At 42.4% G+C, this 24,449-nt stretch overlaps 2 protein-coding genes across 2 annotated transcripts in view; both read left to right on the plus strand.

The window, feature by feature from the left end:
- The window catches only part of LOC130879730 (tripartite motif-containing protein 30A-like), a 136,647-nt gene that overhangs the window by 94,828 nt on the left and 17,370 nt on the right, over positions 1–24,449 (plus strand). The window lies entirely within an intron of this gene.
- LOC130879727 (tripartite motif-containing protein 30A-like) lies at positions 2,086–23,286 on the plus strand. The gene is made up of 8 exons (XM_057778510.1): positions 2,086–2,204; positions 10,953–11,436; positions 14,958–15,053; positions 15,680–15,910; positions 18,781–18,803; positions 20,103–20,203; positions 20,475–20,501; positions 20,745–23,286. The coding sequence occupies exons 2-8, from the start codon at positions 11,017–11,019 to the stop codon at positions 21,443–21,445; spliced, it is 1,599 nt and encodes a 532-aa protein (XP_057634493.1). The 5' UTR covers positions 2,086–2,204; positions 10,953–11,016; the 3' UTR covers positions 21,446–23,286.

The raw sequence follows: 24,449 nt of genomic DNA on the forward strand, positions 1-24,449 counted from the left end.
TGATTCCCAGGAAGGCCTTAGGAAGAAACAGAGGAGGCACTGGTTCAATTCTGTAAAAGACAAAGATGGTGGCTCATCCCTCTAACACCTGCACTTGCTAGATTGAGGGAGGAGTACTGCCAGCAACTGGAGACCATGCTGAACACGAGAGAGCTCCAGCCCAGTCTGGGATGTCCAGTCTCAAAAACAAAACCAGAAAGTGATAAATAATTTTCTATAATCATTAACAATTCAGAAGAATCAGATTATAATATTGATTGACAGCCATTGTCTCCGCAGCAAGAACAGCAGTTCAGTCTCTTGTCCTCATCACAATGTGGAGTTTGGGCTAGGGCTTTAACTCAGAGATGGAACACTGGCCAAGCATTCACAAGGTCCTGTGTTCGATCCCTGAAGTGCAAAGACCAAATTAAAACAACAGCAAAAGCCCATGGGCTCAGCACTGGGGAGGGTGAGGGAGTTAAATCTCAGCTAGAGGTCAGGCTGGGGTGCACTGTAAGAGCCCATCTCTAAAAATAAGAATAGAAAGAGGAGGAGGCACAGGTATGTTAAAAAAAAAAAAAAACTCAGACTACGCTGTCATATCCCTTCTTGCCCCGTATGTCATATTTTAATAGATTTGAGAATATAAGGAACACATGAGATAGGCGTGCAGGAGTGGGGGTAAGACTGAAAATGGGGATGGCTCATTGTTTCCCTCATACGTTTCTGTTTTTAGATAATTCTTATGTATCTCAGGCTGTCTTGGCATCAAAGTCCCCTGTTGCTGAGGACGCCCTTTGACCTTCTAATCCTTCTGCTGCCAGCTCCAAAGCAGTGGAATCCTGTGTGGTGTGAATAAGAATGGCCTCCAAAGGCTCATATCTTTTAATACTCGATTTCCAGTTATTGGGTCTGTTTGGGACAAATTGGAAGGTTTGGCAATATTGGAGTATATGTGACGTGCGTGTGAGCTCTGAGATTTCAATACATTCTGGGCATTCCCAGTGTCTCTCTGTCTCTGGCTCAGGTTTGTGTCTCAAGTGTGACCTCTCACCTCCTGTGCCAGCACCATGCCTCCCTGTCTGCTGCCATGCTCCCCACTGTGGTGGCCATGACCTCTAACCCTTTGAAACTGCAAGCCCAAAATCAAGCACTGTCCTTGTAAGGTGCCTCAGTCGTGGTGTTTGTCACAGAAATAGAAGAGTGACTAAGACAGACACATGCAGGTGTCAGCACACCTGGGTGTGCACAGTGCTCAGGATCCACCCCAGGACTGCACCCTGCTAGGCACCCACTGTGCCAACTCAACTGCATCCCCAGCTCTACACATGTTCAGCTTCTAATTCAGGGGACGCTGAGGCAATAGTAACTGTCTCTAATAGAAACTCTAACTCAAATGGGGACCTGCTGAGACATTCTGGGGAGGGATACCTGGAAGGGATACAATGAATGTATCAGATCAGCACTGGGAAGAAGCCCTGCTCTGGGCAGCAACAGAACACCTAATCTGCAGGACACCCCTGGGCAGCTGGAGAGCCCCTGCAGCTTGCTAGTTTCACTGCTGTGAGTGTGGGAAGTGTCTCTGAAGGGCTCTGCATGGGGCTCCTCCCATCCTGTCCCTGCTGGGTGGGAATCTTGATTGTGAACAGCTGCCCTGAACTGCAGCTTCCTCTCTGTTCTCATCCTGTAAGTGCTCAAGTCCAGCCCCAGAGGACACTGCAGTTCCCTGTCCCTCATCTTGCATTTTCTGCCCTTAGGGCCACACCTGCCACACAAAGCAAAACCCAGCCAGGAGCTCAGGTACAAGAGGACCCCAAGAGAAGACTTTCCAGACAGGTCTGGATCTTGTTAAATCAGTTTGACCTGACCCTGAACAACTGGCTTCATAATTCAAACAAAACAACAACAACAACAAAAAACCAAAAACCAGTTAAGGGTGGGAGAGCTGATAGTCTGCGCTCTCCAGACAGGCTGTGCTGATCTGAGCAGAGTTCCTTCAGTAGGTGGAGCTGGGTATGCTTATGCGGAAGCATGCTATTGGTCTGTCCTTCTTCTGTAGTTTCTCTTTCTCTTCCTGGGCTCAAAATTTCGTTTCTTCTTCTTGGAGTTGGAAGTTCTGGATTGGTGCGTTAATTCTCCGTATTTTACCACTTTCGGTTGGCTACCGGTTGGTTGAGCAGGGTTTGGAGGATTTTTTCAAGAAAAGCATTGTTTTTGCTTGGGTGAGTTTGTGGGCTAAAAAGGAGGATGAAGAGGGAGGGGCTGTGGGGCTGGGGCTGAAAATGCAGATGGAGGAGCCTGGGGAAGGGACTGCGGGGGGAGGGGTGGGCAGGCCTGGTTTAGAGATGACTTCTAGATAGGTCCAGTCGCCTCCTGCCATTTCATAATCTATAAATTTGAATTGTACCTGATGAACACAGTTTCTTTCTCTACAGCTAAGCTAAGTCAGAGCCTCTTTTATTGAATATGTTTTTGTGTTATAATGTGGTGGTTTCGCAGTCGCTGGGACAGTGGTTCTCAACCTGTGGGTCGCGACCCCTTTAGAGTTCCTTGAGCCTTTCACAAATTTAATTCTATGGTTGGGGTCACCCCAACATGAGGAACTGTATTAAAGGGTCACCACATTAGGAAGATTGAGAATCTCTGCTCTAGGAACTCTTAGGGCCCCTCTCTGGGTTTAGAGCTAGAGGCTGTGAGCCTGTTAGCTAGTCACTGACTTCCTGTCATAGCCCCAAGCAAGGACATGACTGCTGTTGTTTACTTCTCCTTCAGCCATTTCCTGAAAATTGAAGCAGTGCTCAGTCCAGGTTGAGATTACAGCTACACAAAAGGCCAGAGGATCAGAAATTGAAGGCCTTTATAGGCAACTCAATGAGCCTCATTTATAAAATATTTTTTTAAATGTTTGTGACTTAGCTCAGGGGTAGGCTCTTTTCAAGCCTTGGGTCCAGTTCCAAGGGAAGTGGGTCTTCGAAGATGGGCAGACGAAGGACGAGGAGACCAGCTAGAGTACCATATCTGAAGATTCTCCCAGAAGTGACCGCTTTCCTGTTCTCTCTAGAGAGACATTACATTTTTCTTGCCCAGGCTGGTCTTCAACCCCTCAGTCAGCCCCCATCCCCACCTCCCCGTCACTAGAGAGGCAGGTGCACATTACTGCTGCCACCCCCTTTTCTACCTCTAAATAATGGACATTAGATTCTTGATTGATCTGGAAAACGTCTAATTATAAAAGCTCATGAGAACCATGAGAGTAACCAGTTTGATCAGGGATTTCATGGTTTTACCCAAGCTAATCTGGGCACCCAGGAGACATCGACAAGCCTTCTTATGATCCTTTTGGTTTTGTTTATTTCATTGCATATTGTGCCGGCTGGGCATATGGCACATGCCATTAATCCCAATACTAGGAAGGCAGAGGCAAGAAGAGCATTGTGAGTTTTAGTCCAGCCTGATCTACATAGATGTTCCAGGGCAGCCAGGACTGCATAGTGAAAATCCTGTCCTCAGATGAATTGGAGAGAGGGGGGGTAAGGGGAGAGGGAGGGGGACAACTCAGATGATGATTCCTTACATTTTCCTAGGGTCTTTCTGTTCTTTTTGTTGTATTTCTGTTTTCTGCGTTCTCTTCCCATCGTGTAAGTTTTGACTTAGTTTCTTCTTGTTTTTCTACTTCCCTGAGGTCAATAATTAAGTTATTTACTTGAGACTTTGTTTTTTATTTATTTAATGTAATTTTGTCCCAGTGGGCTTCCTTCTTAGACTGTCTGCAGTACCCAATGGAATTCCTTGACATGAATGCTTCTAAACCTCTTTTTGATTTTTTCTTTGCTCAGTAGTTTAGAGAATGTTGTTTCATTTCCATGTGTCTGTGAGTTTTTCCCAAATCCCTCTTTTAGTGATTTCTAGTTTTATACCACTGAGGTTAAAGAAGATATTTCATTTCGGTCTTCTTACATCATGAGACCCAGTCTTGTAGCCCAGGGGTTCCTTCTAGAGCAGTGTTCATATGTGCATGTATGGCTGTCAGTGGGGGAAGTGTCCTGTGCATGGTGGGGTGTGTGCGATCCCTTGCTGAGTTCCTGTCTGCCTTCTCTCTGTTTCATTTCCTTGTGGAGCATTTAGACTGAGTACACTCATTTTCTGAACAGTGCCCCTTTGTTCTCTCCGTGACCTCTGTCTTTTAAATGATATTTTGAGATGGGTATATTTATTTACTTATCTTTTTATTCTAAGAACTATTTTTAAAAATGTGATCATATTCTTTCCCCTTCCACAGCTTCTTCCAGATTCTCCCCTCCTTCCCTCCCATTCAACTTCATGCCCCTCCCTCAAAATTTGAAAATCAGTTTTCTTCAGTGCTCACTGGGCACATCAGTAAAATTCCAAGGCTAGCCTCGTGCTCACTGGGCACATCAGCAACACTCCAAGGCTAGCCCCATGGTCACTGGGCATTATCAGTAACACTCGAAGGCTAGCCCGTGCTCAGGAGTAGTTAGTTGCTCAACACTAATGGATTCCACATTTGTTTGTAGGATTTTTTTTTGTCTTACTGTTTTTTTTTTGTTTTGTTTTGTTTTGACATACTTTCAAGTGAGCTAACTCTGTTGATAGACTTTTTGCTTGATTGTGGGTGTCTGTGTTGAATCTATTTCAGGGTCAGTTTCATTCATTGACGTATTTAACTCTAGGATTTTAGTGCTTTTTCTATAGAATTGTCGATTTTCTGGTTTTCCTCATTAACTGTTATTTTGAATTCTTATCTGGATTGTTCATTATTTCTATCCCTTGAAGTCAATTGCTAGAATATGATAATAGTCCTTTGATAAGGTGATGTTTTTCACTTTTTGATGTTTTTGGTTTTTGTTGTTGTTTGTTATTTGTGCTGTGTATGTGTGTGTGTGTGTGTGTTAATGCCTGCATGTTATGGAGCAACTAACTCTTGCAAACTTTTCTGTTTAGATTCTATGGGGGAAGGATTTACACATTCCATATAAGGATGGCCCTTGATTAGGTATGGTGGCTCTGATCCTGAGTGGGTACAGTGGTAGAGTCTTCATATGGTTCTAACGGCAGGGCTCAGTGCTTGCCACGTCTAAAAATGTCTCTGTGGCCTCAACTGCAGGCGTTTATGTCAGCAGCAATAGCCATGCAGCTTGTTAGCTTCCTTAGTAGGAAGGATTGTAGGGGACTTGATCGTTTCCCATTCCAAAGTATGAAGGCCAATGGTAGCCTCTCTTAGGTATGTGCTCAGAGTGTCCATGAGGTCACGGGTGTGTGAAATGAACCACTGTGGCATATGGAAGCTGCTTTATAAGTTTCTCACCACCAAACTACTGATAGATGGTGTCTTCATTAGCATTTCTATTGCTGTGAAAAGACACCATGACCATGGCAACTCTTATAAAGGAGAATATTTAATTGGGCTTAGCTTACAATTTCAGAGGTTTAGTCCATTATTGTCATGGTGGGAAGCATGGTGGTGTGCAGGCAGACATGGTGCTGGAGGAGGAACTGATCCTCAGGCAACATCTTGATCCTCAGGCAATAGTAAGTAAACTGTCTATCACACTGAGCATAACTTGAACAAAGGAAACCTCAAAATCCACTCTAACAGTGACACACTTCCTCCAAGAAGGCCATGCCCACTCCAACAAAGCCACACCTCTTTGTAGTACTGCTCCCTTTGGGGACCATTTTCTTTCAGACCACTACAGATGGAGATTACTACAAAGCATGACCTGAGACCCTCAGGCCCATCATAGCTGCTTAGGTCCAAGGAGAGGGAATGTGGCTCTGACTCTGAGGCGGGGTGGGGCAGGGCTGAGCTGGATAGGACAGGGCAGGGCAGGGGGACAGATCGGGGCAGGGCAGGAGGGATGGTGGGACAACAGGGGGGGTGGGGCAGGGCAGGGCACCATCATAGATTCAGGAATGAAAAAGAACTCTGTACAAAATGGCAGGCAGTCCCTCCAAGGCCAGCTGGACTGTGACTGAAAAAGCATGGGATATAACCAGACTCTCTGAACATGGCGGACAATGAGAGCTGACGAGAGGCCAAGGATAATGGCACAGGGTTTTGATCCTACTTCATGTTCAGGCTTTGTGGGAGCCTAGACAGTTTGGATGTTCACCTTTCTAGACCTGAATGGAGTGGGGAGGACCTTGGACTTTCTACAGGGCAGGGAACCCTGACTGCTCTTGGGGCTGGAGAGGGAGGAGAAGAAGAATGGGGAGAGGGGGAGAGGGGTAGGAGGAGGGGGAGGGAAATGGGAGGCGGGGAGGAGGTGGAAAATTTTTTTTTCAATAAAAAAATTTTTAAAAAAAAGTAAAAATAAATAAATAAATAAATAAATAAATAAATAAATAAATGGCAGGCAGGCAGAAAAAGAAGTCGAGGAAACAAACAATATCCTTCACAATAGATCCAAATAATATAAAATTTCTTGAGGTAATTCTACTAAGCAAGTGAAAGACTTGTATGATAGAAACTTCAAGTCTTTGAAAAAATTGAAGAAGGTATCAGAAGATAAAAGATCTCCCATGCTCATGGATCTGTAGGATTGACATAAAATGGCCATCCTATAAAAAGCAATCTATAGATTCAACTAATTCCCATAAAAATTCCAACACAATTCTTTACAGACTTTGAAAGGACAGTCCTCTAACTCATATGGAAAAACAAATCCTGAACAATAAAAGAACTGCTGCAGGGGCCACCATCCCTGATCTCAGGTTGTACTGCAGATGTAATAAAAAGAACATGGTATTGGCATAAAAATAGACACAGTGATCAGTGGCGTTGAATTGAAAACTCAGACATAAATCCACACACCTATAGACACCTGATTCTTTTTCAGCTTTTTTTTTTTTTAAGACAGGGTTTCTCTGTAGCTTTGGAGCCTTGTAGAACTCACTCTGTAGGCCAGGCTGGCCTCAAACACAAAGAGATAAGCCTGCCTCTGCCTCCCCAGTACTGGGATTAAAAGTGTGCACCACCACCGCACTGTGGACACTTTTTTTAAAAAAGGCAATAAAACAGTGGTGGTGCCGCATGCCTTTAATCCCAGCACTTGAGAAACAGAGGCAGGAAGATCTTTGTGAGTTCAAGGCTAGTGTGGTGTACAGAGCAAGTTCAAGGACTGGCTCCATAGCTACTGAAAAACCCTGTCTCAGAAAACCAAAAACAAAACAAAACAAAAGAGCCAGAAATATGCGATGGAAAAAAGAAAGCATCTCCCACAAATGGTGCTGGTCTAACTGTATATCTGCATGTAGAAGAATGCAAATAAATCCATATCTATCACCATGCACAAAACTTAAATCTAAGTTGATCAAAGACATAAAAATAAAAGCAGATACACTGAACCTGACAGCAGAGAAAGAGGGGAGTAGCCTTTGGTTCAAAACCAAACACTTTGGTCTAAAAAGAAAAGGGAAAAACAAAACAAGTAAACTAAGTTTCATTTTGTTTTGAGTTGTATATTTTTGGGCCTGCCTATGTGTATGCACATTTGAAAGGATGGTTGGGATGGTCACAGCTGGTGGTTTCCTTGAAGCTGGAGTTATAAGTAGCTGTGACCTCCTTCATGTGGGTACCAGGAAGTCAACTAGGATCTTCTACAGAGTAATAAACACTCTTAAACAATAAGAAAAATCATTGCCTATGTGAATCAGGAGAAGGGCTGTGTATAATCCACGTCAGCACCAGGCTCTCTGGAAAGACACTGGTAAGCAGATGATCGGAGGGTCGCACTGACTGGTACTGATGAAGGAGGAAGTACAGTGGGGGATAAGTGAGTAGTTTGATGCTTGTAACACTGAAGATATGATTTCATCCTGGGAAGGAAAGGGAAGGAGAGAAGGTCGGTTACACGAGACTGATGGAAGGAAACACGATCTTCCTGGTCTTCAGTGAAAGGAAATAACAATCCTGCATCTGAAATTAGTCATTTTGGATGAAATAAAGCATAGGACTTGAAAGTGATGGAGATGGGTCTTGTATTAATCTGTTGCTTTCATTGGTTAATTAATAAAGAAACTGCCTAGGTCCATTTGATAGGCCAACCCTTAGGTGGGTGGAGTAAACAGAACAGAATGCTGGGAGAAAGAAGCCGAGTCAGTGAGTCGCCATGATTCTCCCACTCCAGACAGACGCAGGTTAAGATCTTTCCTGGTAAGCCAGCTCGTGGTACTACACAAAATATTAGAAATGGGTTAGATCAATATGTAAGAGCTAGCCAATAAGAGGCCTGAACTAATGGGCCAGGCAGTGATGAAAAGAATACAGTTTCCGTGTAATTATTTTGGGGCATAAGCTAGCCATGCGGGCGGCCGGGTGCCGGGGACGCAGCCCTGCCGCTCATATTACAACAGAGTGGCACCCAACGTGCTAATGAACTCCACGTAAAACCTGAGAGGGCTTAAAAAGGAGAGAGAGAGAATTTAAGACAGCTTTTTGCTGTTTGTGGGTTGCGTGCCGCAAAGAAATTGTCCTGACTCAGCAGCAGGAAAAAACTGGCTGTTTTAAAATGCCGGCTTTCTGGGCTGTGCCGCCATTGCGATCTCTGTCTGGCTCCTGCGGGAGACAGAGTCTTTGAATGGATCATTTGGAGTAAAGTGCTACGGCTTGCTTGATGGCAATGTGGACTGCTGTGTGCCTGGAACTGTGTGTGGCTCAGGGGCACCAAATGGCTCTGAGGCAGGAGGGCTCATCTCCGCCATGCTGAACTGTGCTGGTCTCAGGCAGGAACTACCATAATTACCATAATAACAGCGCAGTTAACGTTTGAACTGAGCAGGACACAGGCGGTACCGTATTATCTGTACATGGTGCAACTTAATTTTTTAAAAAATGCTTAACATTTTAAGAAATGCTCCTGGATAGTAAAAAAATTACAGATTCACAATAGAACTGATTCAGACACTGTTGGATTAATGTACGTAGGCTTGAGAGAGATAAAAAAATATATAAAGAATAAAGTTAATGTCTTAAAAAAGGGTAAAGTCTTTAAAGAGACAGAGTACAGATAGTTATAGATTAAAAGAAATAAAGAAAAATAAGCCACGTAAAAATGGAAAATTCACAGAGAGTCTGGATTCTTTGTATTATTGTGTTTTCTTTAAAATATTTGACTGTAAAGGAGCTAAGTGCAGAGAGACATTTCATTATATGGGCTGCCAAGCTAAACCAGAATGGATATAAGGGTATTATGATTTCAGAATTTGGGTCTAAGGATATGATGCTTTGGAGAGGGTCTTCTTTTGTTTTCACAGAGGACGAGACCCTGTTGATTGCTTCTATCTCAATATGGTATGATAGACCATGCCCTCCTGAAAGGTTGCTGTGAACATCCTCAAAAAATTACTTTGCTCAACTGCCAACTGAGATGACCCTGGCACACAGGTTACACCATGAAAGACCTAATTAACGACGCCCCCATTCAGCAGGAAGCAGTTTGGAGAAAAAAAACTGTGCCCATGTTCCCAAATATGGTTTATAAATGTTCTTTTACATTTAAAGGGGGATATGATATAGATATAAATAATTTGCATTGGTATGGATTTTAAGGTCAATTTTGTTATATGTATATGTATTTCTGATCTTGATTAAGGTATTGTGATTGTGTAATTCATTTAAAAATGTAATGTAAAATAGGAAATATAGGTTGTTAATGGATAAACATCAATAATAGTCAAGCTTGTAGTCATGTTAGTTAGATTTTCTAGATATATAGAGATATATTTCAATTAGATAGGCATTCTTCATATCTTTCAAAGACTACAGAACATGGCATTTAAAATATTTTAATAACGTAGGGCTTTTCATGACAATGAGACACATCTGCTCCTGACAGCACCAATCTACTTCAAGAGGAAGATGGGCATCGAAGAGGATCCTTATGGAATTTGATAGCCATTTGGGCAAGAAACTGTTCTTGCCTGGACTATTGCATAAACTGGACACAGAGAACCGGCAGCAAAAGGACTGCTGAACTTGCCTAAAGGTGAGATGGTCTTTCGGGGTTCCTGACTCATGAGTCTGTGAGACATTCTGCAAGACACAGCAAAAAGTGACTGAACTGTCTTTGGAATTTCCTGCTTGATGAAAATGTCTGCTGGATACTATGGGCCTGAAGGCTGAAGATGGATGCCCCAACAGTACAAAAGAACTTTGGGTGACTGTCCAGGCAGTGAGATGTCTCTGTCATTTCTAGAGTTTTGGATCTCTTGTTTGCTTAGGTAATATTATATCCTTCTGGAGTCTTTGATGGAGTTGAAGAATGGTTAGTTATAGTTATAGTTTTCCTTAGTAATGATAAAAGATAAAATAGATATAAATATTGTAACTGTAATTCTTGCTTGATAACTGTTTTGTTATATGTAATTTTACTATGTTAAAGTTAAAGTCTTTCTTTTTTGTTTAAACAGAAAAAGGGGAAGTGATGGAGATGGGTCTTGTATTAATCTGTTGCTTTCATTGGTTAATTAATAAAGAAACTGCCTAAGTCCATTTGATAGGCCAACCCTTAGGTGGGTGGAGTAAACAGAACAGAATGCTGGGAGAAAGAAGCCGAGTCAGTGAGTCGCCATGATTCTCCCACTCCAGACAGACGCAGGTTAAGATCTTTCCTGGTAAGCCAGCTCGAGGTACTACACAGAATATTAGAAATGGGTTAGATCAATATGTAAGAGCTAGACAATAAGAGGCTGGAACTAATGGGCCAGGCAGTGATGAAAAGAATACAGTTTCCGTGTAATTATTTTGGGTAAAGCCATCAGGTGCCGGGGACGCAGCCCCGCCGCTCTTATTACAACATGAAAGTATGACAGCATTCTTCTTTGCCATGTCACTGAACTTCTCTCTGAATTTCTCTCCTTTCTTCTTTTCCCTTGTCATCAAGGACATTCATTGATCTTTTCACGGTTCTGTTTTCCATCTCTTACTTGTACCGTTCTCATCCTCCCAGACACTCAGGAACCTGAGCAGAAGTGTCAGGAGTACAGACAGACAGACTCAGCATCACAGCAACAATGGCCTCATCAGTCCTGGGGATGATCAAGGAGGAGGTTACCTGTCCTATCTGCCTGGAGCTTCTGAAAGACCCTGTGAGTGCCAATTGTAACCACATCTTCTGCCGAGCCTGCATCACTCTGAACTATGAGTCCAGCAAAGGCAAAGAAGGGGAGGGCATCTGCCCTGTGTGCCGAGATAGTTACCTGTTTGGGGATCTGAGACCTAATTGGCATGTGGCCAACATAGTGGAGAGGCTCAAGGAGTTCAAGTCTAGCCCAGAGGAGGAGCAGAAGGTGAATTTCTGTGTACAACATGGAGAGAAACTCCAGCTCTTCTGTGAGAAGGACAAGGTGGCCATCTGCTGGCTTTGTGAGAGATCTCAGGAACACCGTGGACACCAAACAGCTCTCATTGAAGAGGTGGCCAATAAGTGCAAGGTAGGAAGTGGGAGGGTGTGGGACACAGAGCAGGAGACAGTAACAGATGGAAAATCTCGACTTGGTGTGACAGGTCAATTACCTGGACATCATAGACTCTGGGGTTGTTACATCATTTAAAATCCTATTTAGAATCCTAAAAGGACATGATGGTTTATTGCACTTAATTGTATAAGAAACCACCTGGAGTAGAAATATTAAGATGGAAAAAATGTTTTGTAAGTGTCCCTATGAATTTGAGTCAATGATCAAGAAAAGCCAATTGTAGAACAGTTAATTTATTCCATCTTTATTGTCCTTCATTGTTTATGTCAGATTCTTTCATTCTACCCAACATCCAGTCCAGTGACTTCCAACCATGTAACTAGTAAATGATTGACATACAGCAGTGAAAAGAATGTGTGTGTGGCAGTTGAAAGATCTGGGAAAAGGGGAAAGAATTCTATAGTGAGATGCACAGAGACAAGTTCTTTGTTGGATCTTCGTTTTCTGGGTTGGTTTTTTATTTGTTTGTTTGTTTATTTTGAGCCCACATGTAAATTTATGGAGACTTGTTGACTGAGTTTTCTGTTCTGCCTGGTTCCCGCAGTCATGAAGTCCCAAAGAAATCACACAGGGGTCTACATTAGTTGTAAACTGATTGGCCAATTAGTAAGGCTTCGTGTTAACTCTTTCTTGTCTATGTTAGCCACATGACTCAATACCTTTTTCAGCAAGGCACTCACATCTTGCTTCTTCTGGGGCTGGTCAGGACTCCCAGGAATGGACTTCCTTCCTCCCAAAATTCTCCTGTTCTTATTGACCCACCTCTACTTCCTTTCTGGTTGTCCTACCTATATTTCCTGCCTGACTACTGTCCAATGAGCGTTTATTTGAAATATAATTGACAGAACATAATTGACAAATTGACATTTGTCCCACACCATTTCCCCCTTTAAAAAAAAAACCCTCTGATTCTAATAATCTTTGTTTTACTTTTCTCCTGACCATAGTCCATTTTGGGGGAATGTGGATGTGGTTTTTCAGGCTGCTTCCTGCTGGCTGGGGGTGCTGATAATCTTATAGGGACCTGAAGAAAATTTAGAATTATGATCAAGTCCTGACTGGATCATCCTGTGTGACTTGATCATCTAGAGTAGCATCTTGAATCTGTTCTGGATGTAGAACTCTGACATCTGGGCCATCTGTTCCTACCAGAGATTTCTCAGGTGTCTTCCTTGATCAAACCTGATTCTTCTTAATTCAGAATGAATCCATAGCCTCTTATATCCTTTGAAAACAAAAGTAAATTCCCTACTCCAAAGTAACATGCATTTTGACTTCAATTTTGACATCAAGGTTCTTTCAAAATACCTATCTAGGATTAATTCAGCAACATTTATAAATAAATATCTTTTAGCAGTTGTTGCTCTTTCCTCAGCATTCAAACAATTCAAAGAGAACACAATAACATACAGTATCCAGACTCTCTGTGTATTTTTATCTTTAGGTGACTTGATTTTAACCTCTATTTCTTTTCTTTTAATTTTTGGCCTTTTGAGACAGGTTCTTTGTGTATCTTTGTTTTGGTATTTACTCTGTAGACCATACTGTCCTTGAACTCACAGAGATCTGCCTGCCTCTACCTCCAAAAAGCTGGCATTAAAGGTGTGTTGGTGTAGGAGGTTCTTCTGTTCATGTCTTGCTTTCATTAGTTAATGAAGTAGAAACTGCTTTGTCCTGATAGAGCAGAACTTAGGTAAGTAGAAAAGACAGAACTGAATTCTGGGAAGAAGGGCAGAGTGAGGGACACCATGGATCTCCTGCCTGAGACAGATGCTGGTTAGCATCTTGCCCATAAGCCACAGTCATGTGGTGATACACAGATGAATAGAAATGGGTTAAATTAAGATGTAAGAATTAGCCAATAAGAAACTAGAGCTAATGGGGCAAGCAGTGTTTTACTGAATACAGTTTCTTTGTGATTATTTCGGGGACTAAGCTAGCTGGGCAGCAAAGATAAACAAGGGGCCCTGCTCCTTGTAACAGTGTGTGCCACCACACCTTAAATTCACAGAGATCCATCTGCCTCTGCCTCCCAAGTTTTGGTATTAAAGGTGTGTGCCATAACACCTTGAACTCATAGAGGTCTGCCTGCCTCTGTCTCCCAAGTGTTGGGATTAAAGGTGTGTGCCACCAACCCAATTACTCTCTTTTATTCTTTTTTTTCTCAAGCCTACACATATTTTTAAACACAGTAAATCATTTATACATTTAGAGAGTTTTTTTGTCTTTTAATCTATCTTTACTGTATATCTCCCTTTTTCTGAGCACATAAGTCTTTAATTTGCTAAGCAATTGGCTTTGACGGCTGGTTCCAGCGCACATCTTAGCTTTATGAGATTCCAGCCTCATGGAGGAGGTACCAGCTGTAGCCCCATTTATTGCCGCAACTCTATGGCATTTCAAGGTGCCTGCCAGCAAGCAAGCTTCAGCAGTATGCTCCATAGTCAGACCACCTGCCTGAAAGAGACAGAGTTTGTCCTGGCAGGACAGCCCAGAAAGATGGCATTTTCAAATAGCGTGGCTTTTTTTTCCTGCTACGGATGGAAACCAAAAAGCATGCAGTCAGCTTTTCATCAACACTGTTTAAGTGTTTTGTGGCAGGATCTGTTAAGGAGCTGTAGGGTTTTGCTGCTAAGGCTGAGTCTGGAAGCCTTTCTTAAATGATTGCCTCTAGCAAGCAGAGCCCACCTGAGAAAATGCTGCTATCAATAACCCATGCTTAACTCTATTGTTTTCTGTCTAGAATTACTTCTCTATGTCTGTTAAGCTTTATGTGTTTCTTTTTTAGCAAGAGACATACAGAATATGGATCTGAGTGGGAGAGCAGGTAGAAAGAAACTGTGAGGTGTACAGGCCAGGCAATCTGTAAACAAAATATATTTTATAAAAAAAATTCAGTAAAGAAGAATATATTAAATACAGAAAAAAACTACAGTTCATAAAAAGAAAAGGAAATGACAAAAGAAAGTGCATGTGACCGGTATGGTAGGGCTTGGCTCAGTCGCAGAACTCTGGCAAGGGATGAGTTTGAGGTTATACAGGTCTACACAGAAATTCCAGGACAGCCAGGGCTACATATTAAGATCCAGTTTTTCTTTTTTTTACGAATGTGCATGTGTCAACAGCAAGGCATATGATGTATGTATACATTTATAGGAAAGACAAGAAAACGTAACAAAATTATTCCAGTTTATTGATAACAGAATCAAAGTAACCAGTTTGTACTTGTTGGAATGACTGACAGGGACACATTTCTGTGTCTTTGTCTGTCTGGGGCTTGTGTGTGTAAATGCAAAAATTGATTGAGCTGAAGATGAAGATTTGCCTACTTTATGTGCACGAATCATGGCGCAAGATATTAAAAAGAGAACAGTCTTAGACGCCCTGTCTTTCCAGAAGGATTTCTTGGCCTTTGGCTAGGAGCAGCTGTCCTACTAAGCACCCAGCTTGACTCTGCTACAATTCCTCTCCCACAGCGGATGCTCCAAGCTGCCCTGGAGATGCAGATGGCTAATGAGAAAAGATGTGACCAGTGGGAAGATGACCTTCAAAAGGAGAGAACTACCTGGGAGGTAAGTGGGGACCCTACCTCCAAAGGGAGTTAGCCTGATGCCTGGAAGGGACCTGGGCAAGAAGCTCCCTGGCTCTTCATTCCCTGGAGGCTGATGGGGACAAGAGGCCTTGATTAGTCCTCTCTGCCTGTTCCCTTAGAGCTGAGGCTGCACAGAGAGTGCATCACAGCTGAGCCTGGCTGTGTGAGGAGCTGACACCATGGCAGGGGCCTGGTGGGAATGGCACTGAGTCCTGGGACTCGGTTCTATGGTGCTTTCTGGAACTCTGATTGTTGGGAGGATGCTTGGGAACAGTCACAGTTTTATCCTTGGGGCTACTTTTTCTCAGAGGTTCAGAGGAAGAATGAGGAGTATGCAGACAGGAATAGGGATCAGGGACACCTGTGTGAAATCTGAGCCACAGCCTTGCATCCCAATTTGGCTCAAAAGACCATGGTAAATATGACCTAAGATCTGTATTTTGGAATATCATGAACAGATACTGAAAAGAGACACATGCTTCCCTAGGATTCCTTCCGAACTCAAACTTAATTCCCATGAGAACTCCCAATCAGAACAAATGTTTTTCTGTCTCTCTGTCCCATTAGGACAGTCTGAATAAATCTCCCTTTTTGTAATCCCTGAAGACCCAAATACAGAGTGAGGTAGAAAACGTTGAGATGGAGTTGAAAGGACTGCGGGAATTCCTGGACTCCAAGGAGAAGAATGAGGTTGAGAAGCTGATGAAAGAGAAGGAAGACATTCTCGACATCCTGGAAGATTCTCAAAATGAGCTGGTGAAGCAGAGGGAGTCAGTGAGAGACCTAATCTCAGATCTGGAGCATAGCTTGCAGTGCTCAACCATGGAGATGCTGCAGGTAAGACTGCAGGAGGTCTAGCATCTGAGAGTCAGGACACCTGGATGCCATTTCTTTCCCTCTGTGCTGCTGTGATCTCCCTGGGGAGGACAGTAGGGCTCTCTGGACTCTCCCTGAACTCTTTCCTGAACCAGTTTCAGAGGCTGGGGAATCACTGCAAGCATGCATGGCAAGAGGAAATTGCATGTTTTAGTTTATCAAGTACAGTACAGTAGCAGAACCATGTAGAGAAGATCTGTTGCATCATGGGTAGTTACTCCCCTGCTGTAATGTGAGCGTGCGTGAAGTATATTCGACAGTCATTACTCACTTTATCTGTATTTGAAATTACTGGAAATGGTTTTTCCCCTGGCATATTTGAAGCCTTTCACACTACTGCCCTGACTCAGTGGTCTGGTCAGTGAGAGGGGAGTTACCACCCAAGATCTCAGAGATTTTCTTTCTTCTGTCTTTGAGTTTCTGAGATGAAAGGTGTCTTCTTTATTCTAACAGGTATAAAGTTTGTATTGTATTTTATCTCTATCACACTTTTAAATCATTTAAGCCAAAGGTATATTCTGGTGATGAAAATCTCGGTGAGAATTTGTTTCTTTTGTCTGAATTGTCAATCTCTTGGTAGTTCTAGGAAATTTTCATGCTCCTTTAATTTCTTGGTTTCAATTGTGTTGACTTAATTATTATCGAGGACACTCATTTATCACCTGTATTAGATTGAGTTAGACATGTTTTGGCTAAACTAAGCTAGTTCACATAAGTAGTAACTACAGCCACCATACTCTACAAGCCTGAAATTATATCTCTTGATGAAAGAATCTGCCTACCATTCTCTGCCTCCAGCCCCTGATGACGCAAATAATAATCATTACTCTTTGTGAGATCAGTTTTTGGATATGATACTTACTTAAATATGATCACTTAGTGGTTTTTTTTTGTTTTGTTTTTTGTTTTTTACCCAGATGTTTTAGTATAACATAAATGCTCTGAGTGCAGCCAGCCGTGTTACCACAAATGGCAATACTTGCTTTGAATGTCTAATATTTTAACCTCCATGTTTATCATATATTTTTTCCATTCCTCTGATTGTAGTTCTCCAGTGGACTCTATTTTATCTGCTATGATAATGACTCAGTGAACATGAGCATATAGATATCTCAGTGAGGACAAGTTTAAACATCAGTTTTCTAGTTCTCTCTGAATTCTTTTTATTATGGATCCACATTTATTGAGTTATGTTATATAAACTAAATGCATCTACTGCCTGTGATCCCAGGACTTGAGAGCTTCTCATACACAGAAACAAAAACATGACAAGAAGATAACTTTGGAAATAAGATATAAGCTTCCCAACCTGCAGCCAGGTGTCCTGGCTCACTCCTTTAATCCCAGCAGTTAGAACGCAGAAGCAAATGAAGGTAGATGGGTTCTAGGCCATCCTGGTCTACATAGTGAGTTCCAGGCCAGCAGGGTTCCATAGTGAAAAACAAATGTGGTCAAGGTGGACAGAGGAAGAGACTACAGAAAGTACAGCTGTAAATGGAAAATACATAGTCCACTGCTAATCTAAAGGCCCAGGGATCATTGCAGAAGGGGGGCAGAAAACATGCAAGAGCGCGAGGTGGTGGAGGATACAAGAGAAACAGCGTCTTCTGGACACAGCTTAGCCGCAGCACATATGACCTGGGATTGGCTGTGACACCAGACCCAAGACCTGTGGAAGCCTAAAATACACCCAAGGAGCTCCTCGTAATAGTTATCTGTAAGGGGAAAGATCACATTTCTCAAAAAATTTAACTTTAGTTAAATCTACCAATATCCGGTGGAATCCGCAGATGTGAGAACACTTGCATAGTGTTAGGTCTCATCTGGGGACGAAGGACTCACAGAGCTGCCTACTAAACATAGCAAAGTGGACCTGGTGGGTCAGGCATTGATATCTGTCCAATATAAAAGAGCCAAGTTAATATTGGAAGGCAGAAAAGGGTTATTTATTAATGTAGCCACATTTGGAAGATGGACAAAAAGATTTTTAAAAAGCCCACTGTCCATCTTCATTTTCTCTAAGTGAGATCAAAGTTTAAACAGAGAACCAAATATATGCACACATGAGTAGTCCTTGTCAAGGTGTCGTCCTGACCGTCATTCTCCCATCATTATCTGGTACAGACTCAGACCTTATGTGGTCTGGCAAGTAACAAAAACAGCGTCAAATGTTTTAGGAGGTGAGTTCTCCATCTGGCTAGCGGTGCTTTCCTTTTCCAAGTGTGAGATTCCTGGAGAAATTCCACTTTTAGAGGGAGTCGTTGATTCAATGGTTTGTCAAATTGAGAGGCACACATGTCTCTTTAGATTGACTTCTTTTCTTGTCAGGAAAACTAGAGAAAAAGAAGAAAAAGGGAAAGGGAGATATGGTTAGCTGGACTTAAGTATCAAACAATCTAAGCTTCTGGCCCTTGTGGCTTCTTCATTATTAACATATTGAATTGTGTCTAAATGAATGAAATAATTTGGAAAAAAGCTTCTAACACATTTTAGTTGCAAGGATGGTGATAGATAGCTGACATGAAACTTGGAAAAGAGACGTGTGTTTATATGTTTAGTTGTATGCACAGCAAAACCTATGTAAGTTATCAAACCATCATTGGTTTATCTTTGGTCTCCAAATTCTTATAGTATGAGACAGAAAATATTGTACCAGTATACATATAAAGCAATTAATGAACCTAGCATCGTATTTATTTCATGTCTTGAAGAACTTTTGGTGACAGATTTGATTCTCTTTGACTTTGTCTCTGCAGCCAGTGAGAGTGAGATCAGGATTTGCAAGAACATGCAGAACATGTTAGTGACTGTGTTTTCTCCCTTCTCTCTAGGGTGTGAATCATGTCCTAACAAGGTATGTGTGGGTTGACATGGAAGAATAGCCCTGTTGTGTGATGAGAATGATTTAGTATCTGACTAGAATAAATCTCTCATGTGTTTGGGGGAATTTAGACAAAGTGTTGTTCTGAAGTTGCAGTAAGAAGGAGGAGGATGTAGGGAAAGACAGGCTCTGACTGTTTTGTAACTACTGGGGCCATATTTGATTCTCCTTTAGGGGTCTGGGTAAGGGGAGTCACAGAGTTAGTCTCCGCATTGGGAAGAGGCAAATGGAGCCACAGGTGCTTTCAGACTCCTTATGGTTCCATCATTCTGTCCACGCTCTGTGCTTGTGTCTGGCTCTGTCTGCAACTCACAGGTACTTGATTCACAGATTCATCCTAGATAGGGTATGTCTTCCTTGTCCGCAGCGTTCACAGAATTGTATACTGGGAAAAATTCTTGTGGATTTGTGTATTTCTCATGGTGATAGAAAAGTGGGCACAACTGCTCCATGTGAACCACACACTTCAGAAGACTGGAAAGCTGTGCCCTTGTGTGTAAAGAGTCACACCCAGGCTGTCAGCAGCAGGCTCCTTCTGAACATATGAAGTTCATGTCAAAATGTGTCTGATGTTCCTGTCTTCTTTTCCAAAATTGTCATCTTAAGAAAGATCTTAGAGATACAGACCTGACCAAAAGTGTCTGTATTAACAAAAGTGTTTGATGTCTTGGCTTTCTCCAGATAGTTTTCATGTGACTCTCTTACCCCGGAGCAGCTTCTGCACCCTGACTTTAGCATGTTCTGGAATACCATATTTATTTATTTTCCTCTTTGTTTATTTCTATCTCTCTATCTGTCTCTCTGACTCTCTCTCTCTCTCTCTCTCTCTCTCTCTCTCTCTCTCTCTCTCTCTCTCTGTCTGCCTATCTCTTTAGTTTTTCAGACAGGTCTTCTCTCTGTAGCCTTGGTTGGCCTGGAATTCATTCTATAGACCAAGCTGATATTGACCTACATTAGTTTGATTTGTTTTCAGATTTACTAATTCATCATTTCTTAAGAGTTCTGGGGGAAAAATGGGAGAGTGGGAACACGTTTTTTGACTGTACAAGTGAGGATCTGAGACCTTACTAACAAAACACAGCAAGTAAGTGTGAGGGGTCATGAGTGTGTCTCTCACTTCTGCAGAGTTAGTATCTACCCTCTCTTTCCCTGCTCAGAATTCTCAGGAGAGCTCCAGGACCTCTATGGGTAGAATAATAGGGAGTAATAGGAAGTCCATGGTGGTCAAAGGTCACACTGTCTGAGATGTGGAGATCAATCTTTTGTCCCTAGGAGTAAGAACTTAAGACTGAAACAGCCCAAAATGGTCCCGAGTAAACAGAGAAAGATCTTCCGAGCTCCGGATCTGAAGGGCATGCTGCAAGTGTTTCAAGGTGAGAGCAGCTACATTCTGTGGTTATCTGGGGGACTCTAGGGATTCTGGGGCTGCACTGTCTGGATAGAGACTGATGTCTCTGATCATGGGTAGAGAAACTGAGAAGAGCAGAAAGTGTGTCCCAGTGATGTCATCATATTTAATGGACATCATCATTCATCCCGTCCCATGTCACAGTTTCCAGACCGTCCCCCATTCTGCAGAGCACATTGACTTTAACGTTCTGATTCCTTTCTTGCAATTAATGCTGTTCATTTTCATCATTTCAGGGCTCTTGGATGCTCAACGCCACTGGGGTAAGGAGAAATCCCACAATCAGCCTCTCTCGTCTTAATGTCTTTCAGAGTTTATTTCTCTACTAATACTTACATTTTATGTTACTGCTCCCAATATGCACAGCACCTGCCTCTCTTTGACTTTAAACTCGGCTCCTCCATGTTCGTCCTCAGTTTCTCCTTAGGCTTCTGCTCCTTATTTCACCAATAAGGCAGTACCTTGCCTCCCATGTGACTCTATTTATATGTTTTATTTTTCTGCAGTTCACGTGACCCTGAATCAAACACAAGATAAAAACATTGTCATTAATGAAGACAAAAGACAAATACAACATCGAGATGGTGATAGAAGAAATTCTCAGATTTCTAAGACCTACAAATTGGGTGTCCTAGGGTATCCAGCTATTCACTCAGGGAAACATTACTGGGAAGTAGATGTGTCTAGATGTGACGCCTGGCTCCTGGGAATAAATAATGGAAAATGTGCTCAACCCCAGCTTCCTGCAGCAAATGAAAAAGGCTTGAAAGTCAAATGTGATTCTTTTTATGACTTTGATGAGGCCTTTTTCAAAGGTTTAAAACATAATTCTAGAAACAGACAATATGTGAATTATCAACCTAAACATGAAGTTAAAGATGATTCTGATGATAAACAGCATGTAAATTATCAGCCCAAATGTGGCTACTGGGTTATAGGGATGACGAACAGGTCTGTGTATAATGCCTTTGAAGAGTGTTCTGTCACCTACAATGCCAGTGTCTTGCTCCTCTCTCTGACTCATCCTCCCACTCGTGTTGGAGTTTTTCTGGACCGAGAAGCTTGCACTCTCTCATTTTATGATGTTTCCAACCATGGAGCTCTCATCTATAGATTCTATGAACCGAACTTCCCTAATGCTGTTTATCCATATTTTAATCCTATGGGATGTTCAGAGCCATTGACACTCTGTGGACCACCCTCCTAAGCCCTCAACCATGTCCACACAGTGTCCCTGTATCTAATGTATTTCATGTCTGAGCTCTATAGCATCATCTTAACTTTTTCTACTTTTGTCTTCCCGTGTCAGTGACCTTCACTTCTAAATATAAACCAGTATTGATTTTTTTCCTTGATCCAGTTGCTTGTCTGTTTACGAGGTTATAGTAATTTTATCTCTTCCCAGATTCCCACACACAATGTCTCTTACTCACAAGGTGATGTAAGACCTCTGCTAACCGGCACTTCCTGTTTTGTGGTGCCACAGATGGCAGCCAGGGCCTTGTGCATGCTGAGGAGGTGCTCTGCCCCTGAGCCACTTGTCTCAGCTCTGCCAGGTCTCCAAACCCCAGTCCTCTGCCACTGACAGAATATGACAGAAAGTTCTTCTCCAGCTGGTCTATTACTTTTGAAAATATATGTCAGAATGTCTAGCCTAGGAACGAGCCCTTAGTGTTACATCAGTTTAACCACAATGCTGTGCTTCATCAAAACCTAAGAAGGAAATATCTCCAAGGACACCCACTAAGACTTGGTGTGTTCTGAGCACTTTCCTCAGCTCCATTTCTGTCACTCCCCATAGCAGTATAGCCCTGAATAACATCCTCAAAGGCCTATGCACATGTCATTTTATTTTTGCATTTTTGATATAAATCCTGTTTCTATACTCTAGGTTGGTGTAAAAAAATAAATGTGGGGTCTGTTCTAAGGCCCCGGTGTTAAAAGCAAGGCTGCTGACAGGGCTTAGTCACTCAATCTGTCCTACAAAGGGGCAGCCAACTCCTACAAATTACCCTCTGCCTCCCACACGTGGTAGTATACACAAATGCAAAATGGATTATGTAAGTATTAAAAAGGGAATAAATCACTGAGAATAAAACATCTATTTTTACAGTCATTAAATGGTTGTATGTTAGTTTGGGGGCAAAGATGCTGTACTGAGTTTTGATGCTGCAATGAGCAACTGAATAGGGCTGAGGGGGGCTAATATTTGACTTTCTTAATATTTGACTTTGCTAATTAGGTCCTGGGAAGGGTCATTAAGTCTACTCCAATATGTTGTAGGTATATATAAATATTTGGCTTTTGAGAAATTTCAGAATCAAACATGTGAGATCGGTGTGACTGTAGCCCAAAATCTCTGAGAGATTTATCCTAGGAATAGGACCTTCAACCTGACTTGGGTTGGAAAACCTGGATCCACTTCATAGGGACTAAAGGTCACATCATTTTAAAAGCCAGCAATTCTTTTGCTCCCTGCCAGAAAGCTAGCAGCAACACACTTTGTTTTGCTAGCAGTCTGTTAGCTGATAAACTAAGGGACCTGCCACCTCTGCTGCTGTAATATTCCTGTTCCCTCCCTGCACTTCCACCTAGGCAGGCACTCTTTGGTATTGGAACTGATAACTTCTTCTTGCCCTCATTCCAACCTGTGTATGCAAAGTAATGCTTTTTGCGTACCCCTTTGTCTTCATGCTTACAAACCAGCCTGCTACCCCAACAAACAACTGCCCCAATGCAAACTTCCTAGGCTTCCAATGCCCTAGACTCTGTTCCTCCCTGGATCCTAGACCACTGGTGCTCCCTGGAGTCTTGGGCCTTGGGAAATAGATAACAATAGTTTTCCCATCTATTTCTTGAGAGAATGAGTGTTATTGTACTATTTAGTTCCTATCAAGTATGTAAATCGAAGGTGATAACAGTGATGCCAGTGAACTTAACCTTGTTGTGAAACAAATATAAACAACAGTTCTAGGAACTTACCTCATGTAAATTGTATCCAATATGATGTCTGTTTTGTCTCCTTGTTGTGACTGTAATAAAGAATTGCTGAGATTGAGTACCAGAGCCTGGCATGATGGTTTGGATGCAGTCCCAGCACTCAGGAGGCAGAGACAGCTGGCTGTGCATCTGAGCCAGGCTCAGTTACAGAGGAAGATCCTGCTCTTCTTTGTTATGCTTTTAAAGAGGAATGTGCCGGATTTTGGATGAGGTAGTTGGTTCAACAGGACCGTCTGAGGGATTACTGCGCACTAAGGAGTTTATTTGGAGTCAGATTGCCTTAAGTAGTCAGAGAGACAGAAAGGGCACACCATGGTGTTCCAGGAGAGTTCAGGACCTGGCACCAGGAAAGACTGAATGGAGGGATAACTGGAGAGTATCAGGGTCCCTGTGGCAGAGACTTTTTCTCTAATACTTTTTAAGGTGAAGGTGGCATTAGGTTCCCCGCAAAAGCCTATAGCCAGACTCTGATTTCCAGGCAGGAGGCAGGACAGACAGGTGACGAAAGACTGGATCCTCTATCATGAAAACTCACTTAGGTTAGTGTGGCACCAGCAAGGCTGCTCCTGGGGACTCATTTTGAGTGGAGCTCATCGGGTCTCTATGTGTGACAGCAGAGAGGCAGTTACAGGGCAGCATGTAGATTAGAGATTCTAGCACTACATGCTAGCAAAGTATGCATCAGCCACTCAAAACATCGCCATGCTGTGTTATACATATTAAAATACCTGTACTTTAAAAGCCCAGATGATTTTACTTTTATCAAACTATTAATTCATTCAAGAAACAAATATTCTTCTTTCAAAACTCTCCAATGTCCTTTTTGCGCATTATTTCCTCCATAATATTTCATGGAAAAGCATTTCCTATGTTGAAATAAATGTCAGCGTGTATTGACACAGTTAGGCTCACACACATTGCCACACTGCTCAGTGCTGTGCTCTCCTGGCCGCCTTCATTCTTGTCACTGAGGTTCAAGGCTGGTGGCAGACCTGACCACAAAGTCAAATCTTTGCACAGAGTTGGGATGAATTTGTGGTTTCAGAGAAAATTCATGAAGAGGTTCATGGCTTTCTGAATATTTTATTATTTTGATTCCCAAGAAGGCCTTTGGAAGAAACAGAGGAGGCACTGGTTCAACTTTATAAAAGACAAAGATGGTGGCTCATCCCTCTAACACCTGCACTTGTTAGATTGAGGGAGGAGTACTG

The sequence above is a fragment of the Chionomys nivalis genome, chromosome 8, assembly GCF_950005125.1.
Source record: "Chionomys nivalis chromosome 8, mChiNiv1.1, whole genome shotgun sequence".
Taxonomy (NCBI): Eukaryota; Metazoa; Chordata; class Mammalia; order Rodentia; family Cricetidae; genus Chionomys; species Chionomys nivalis.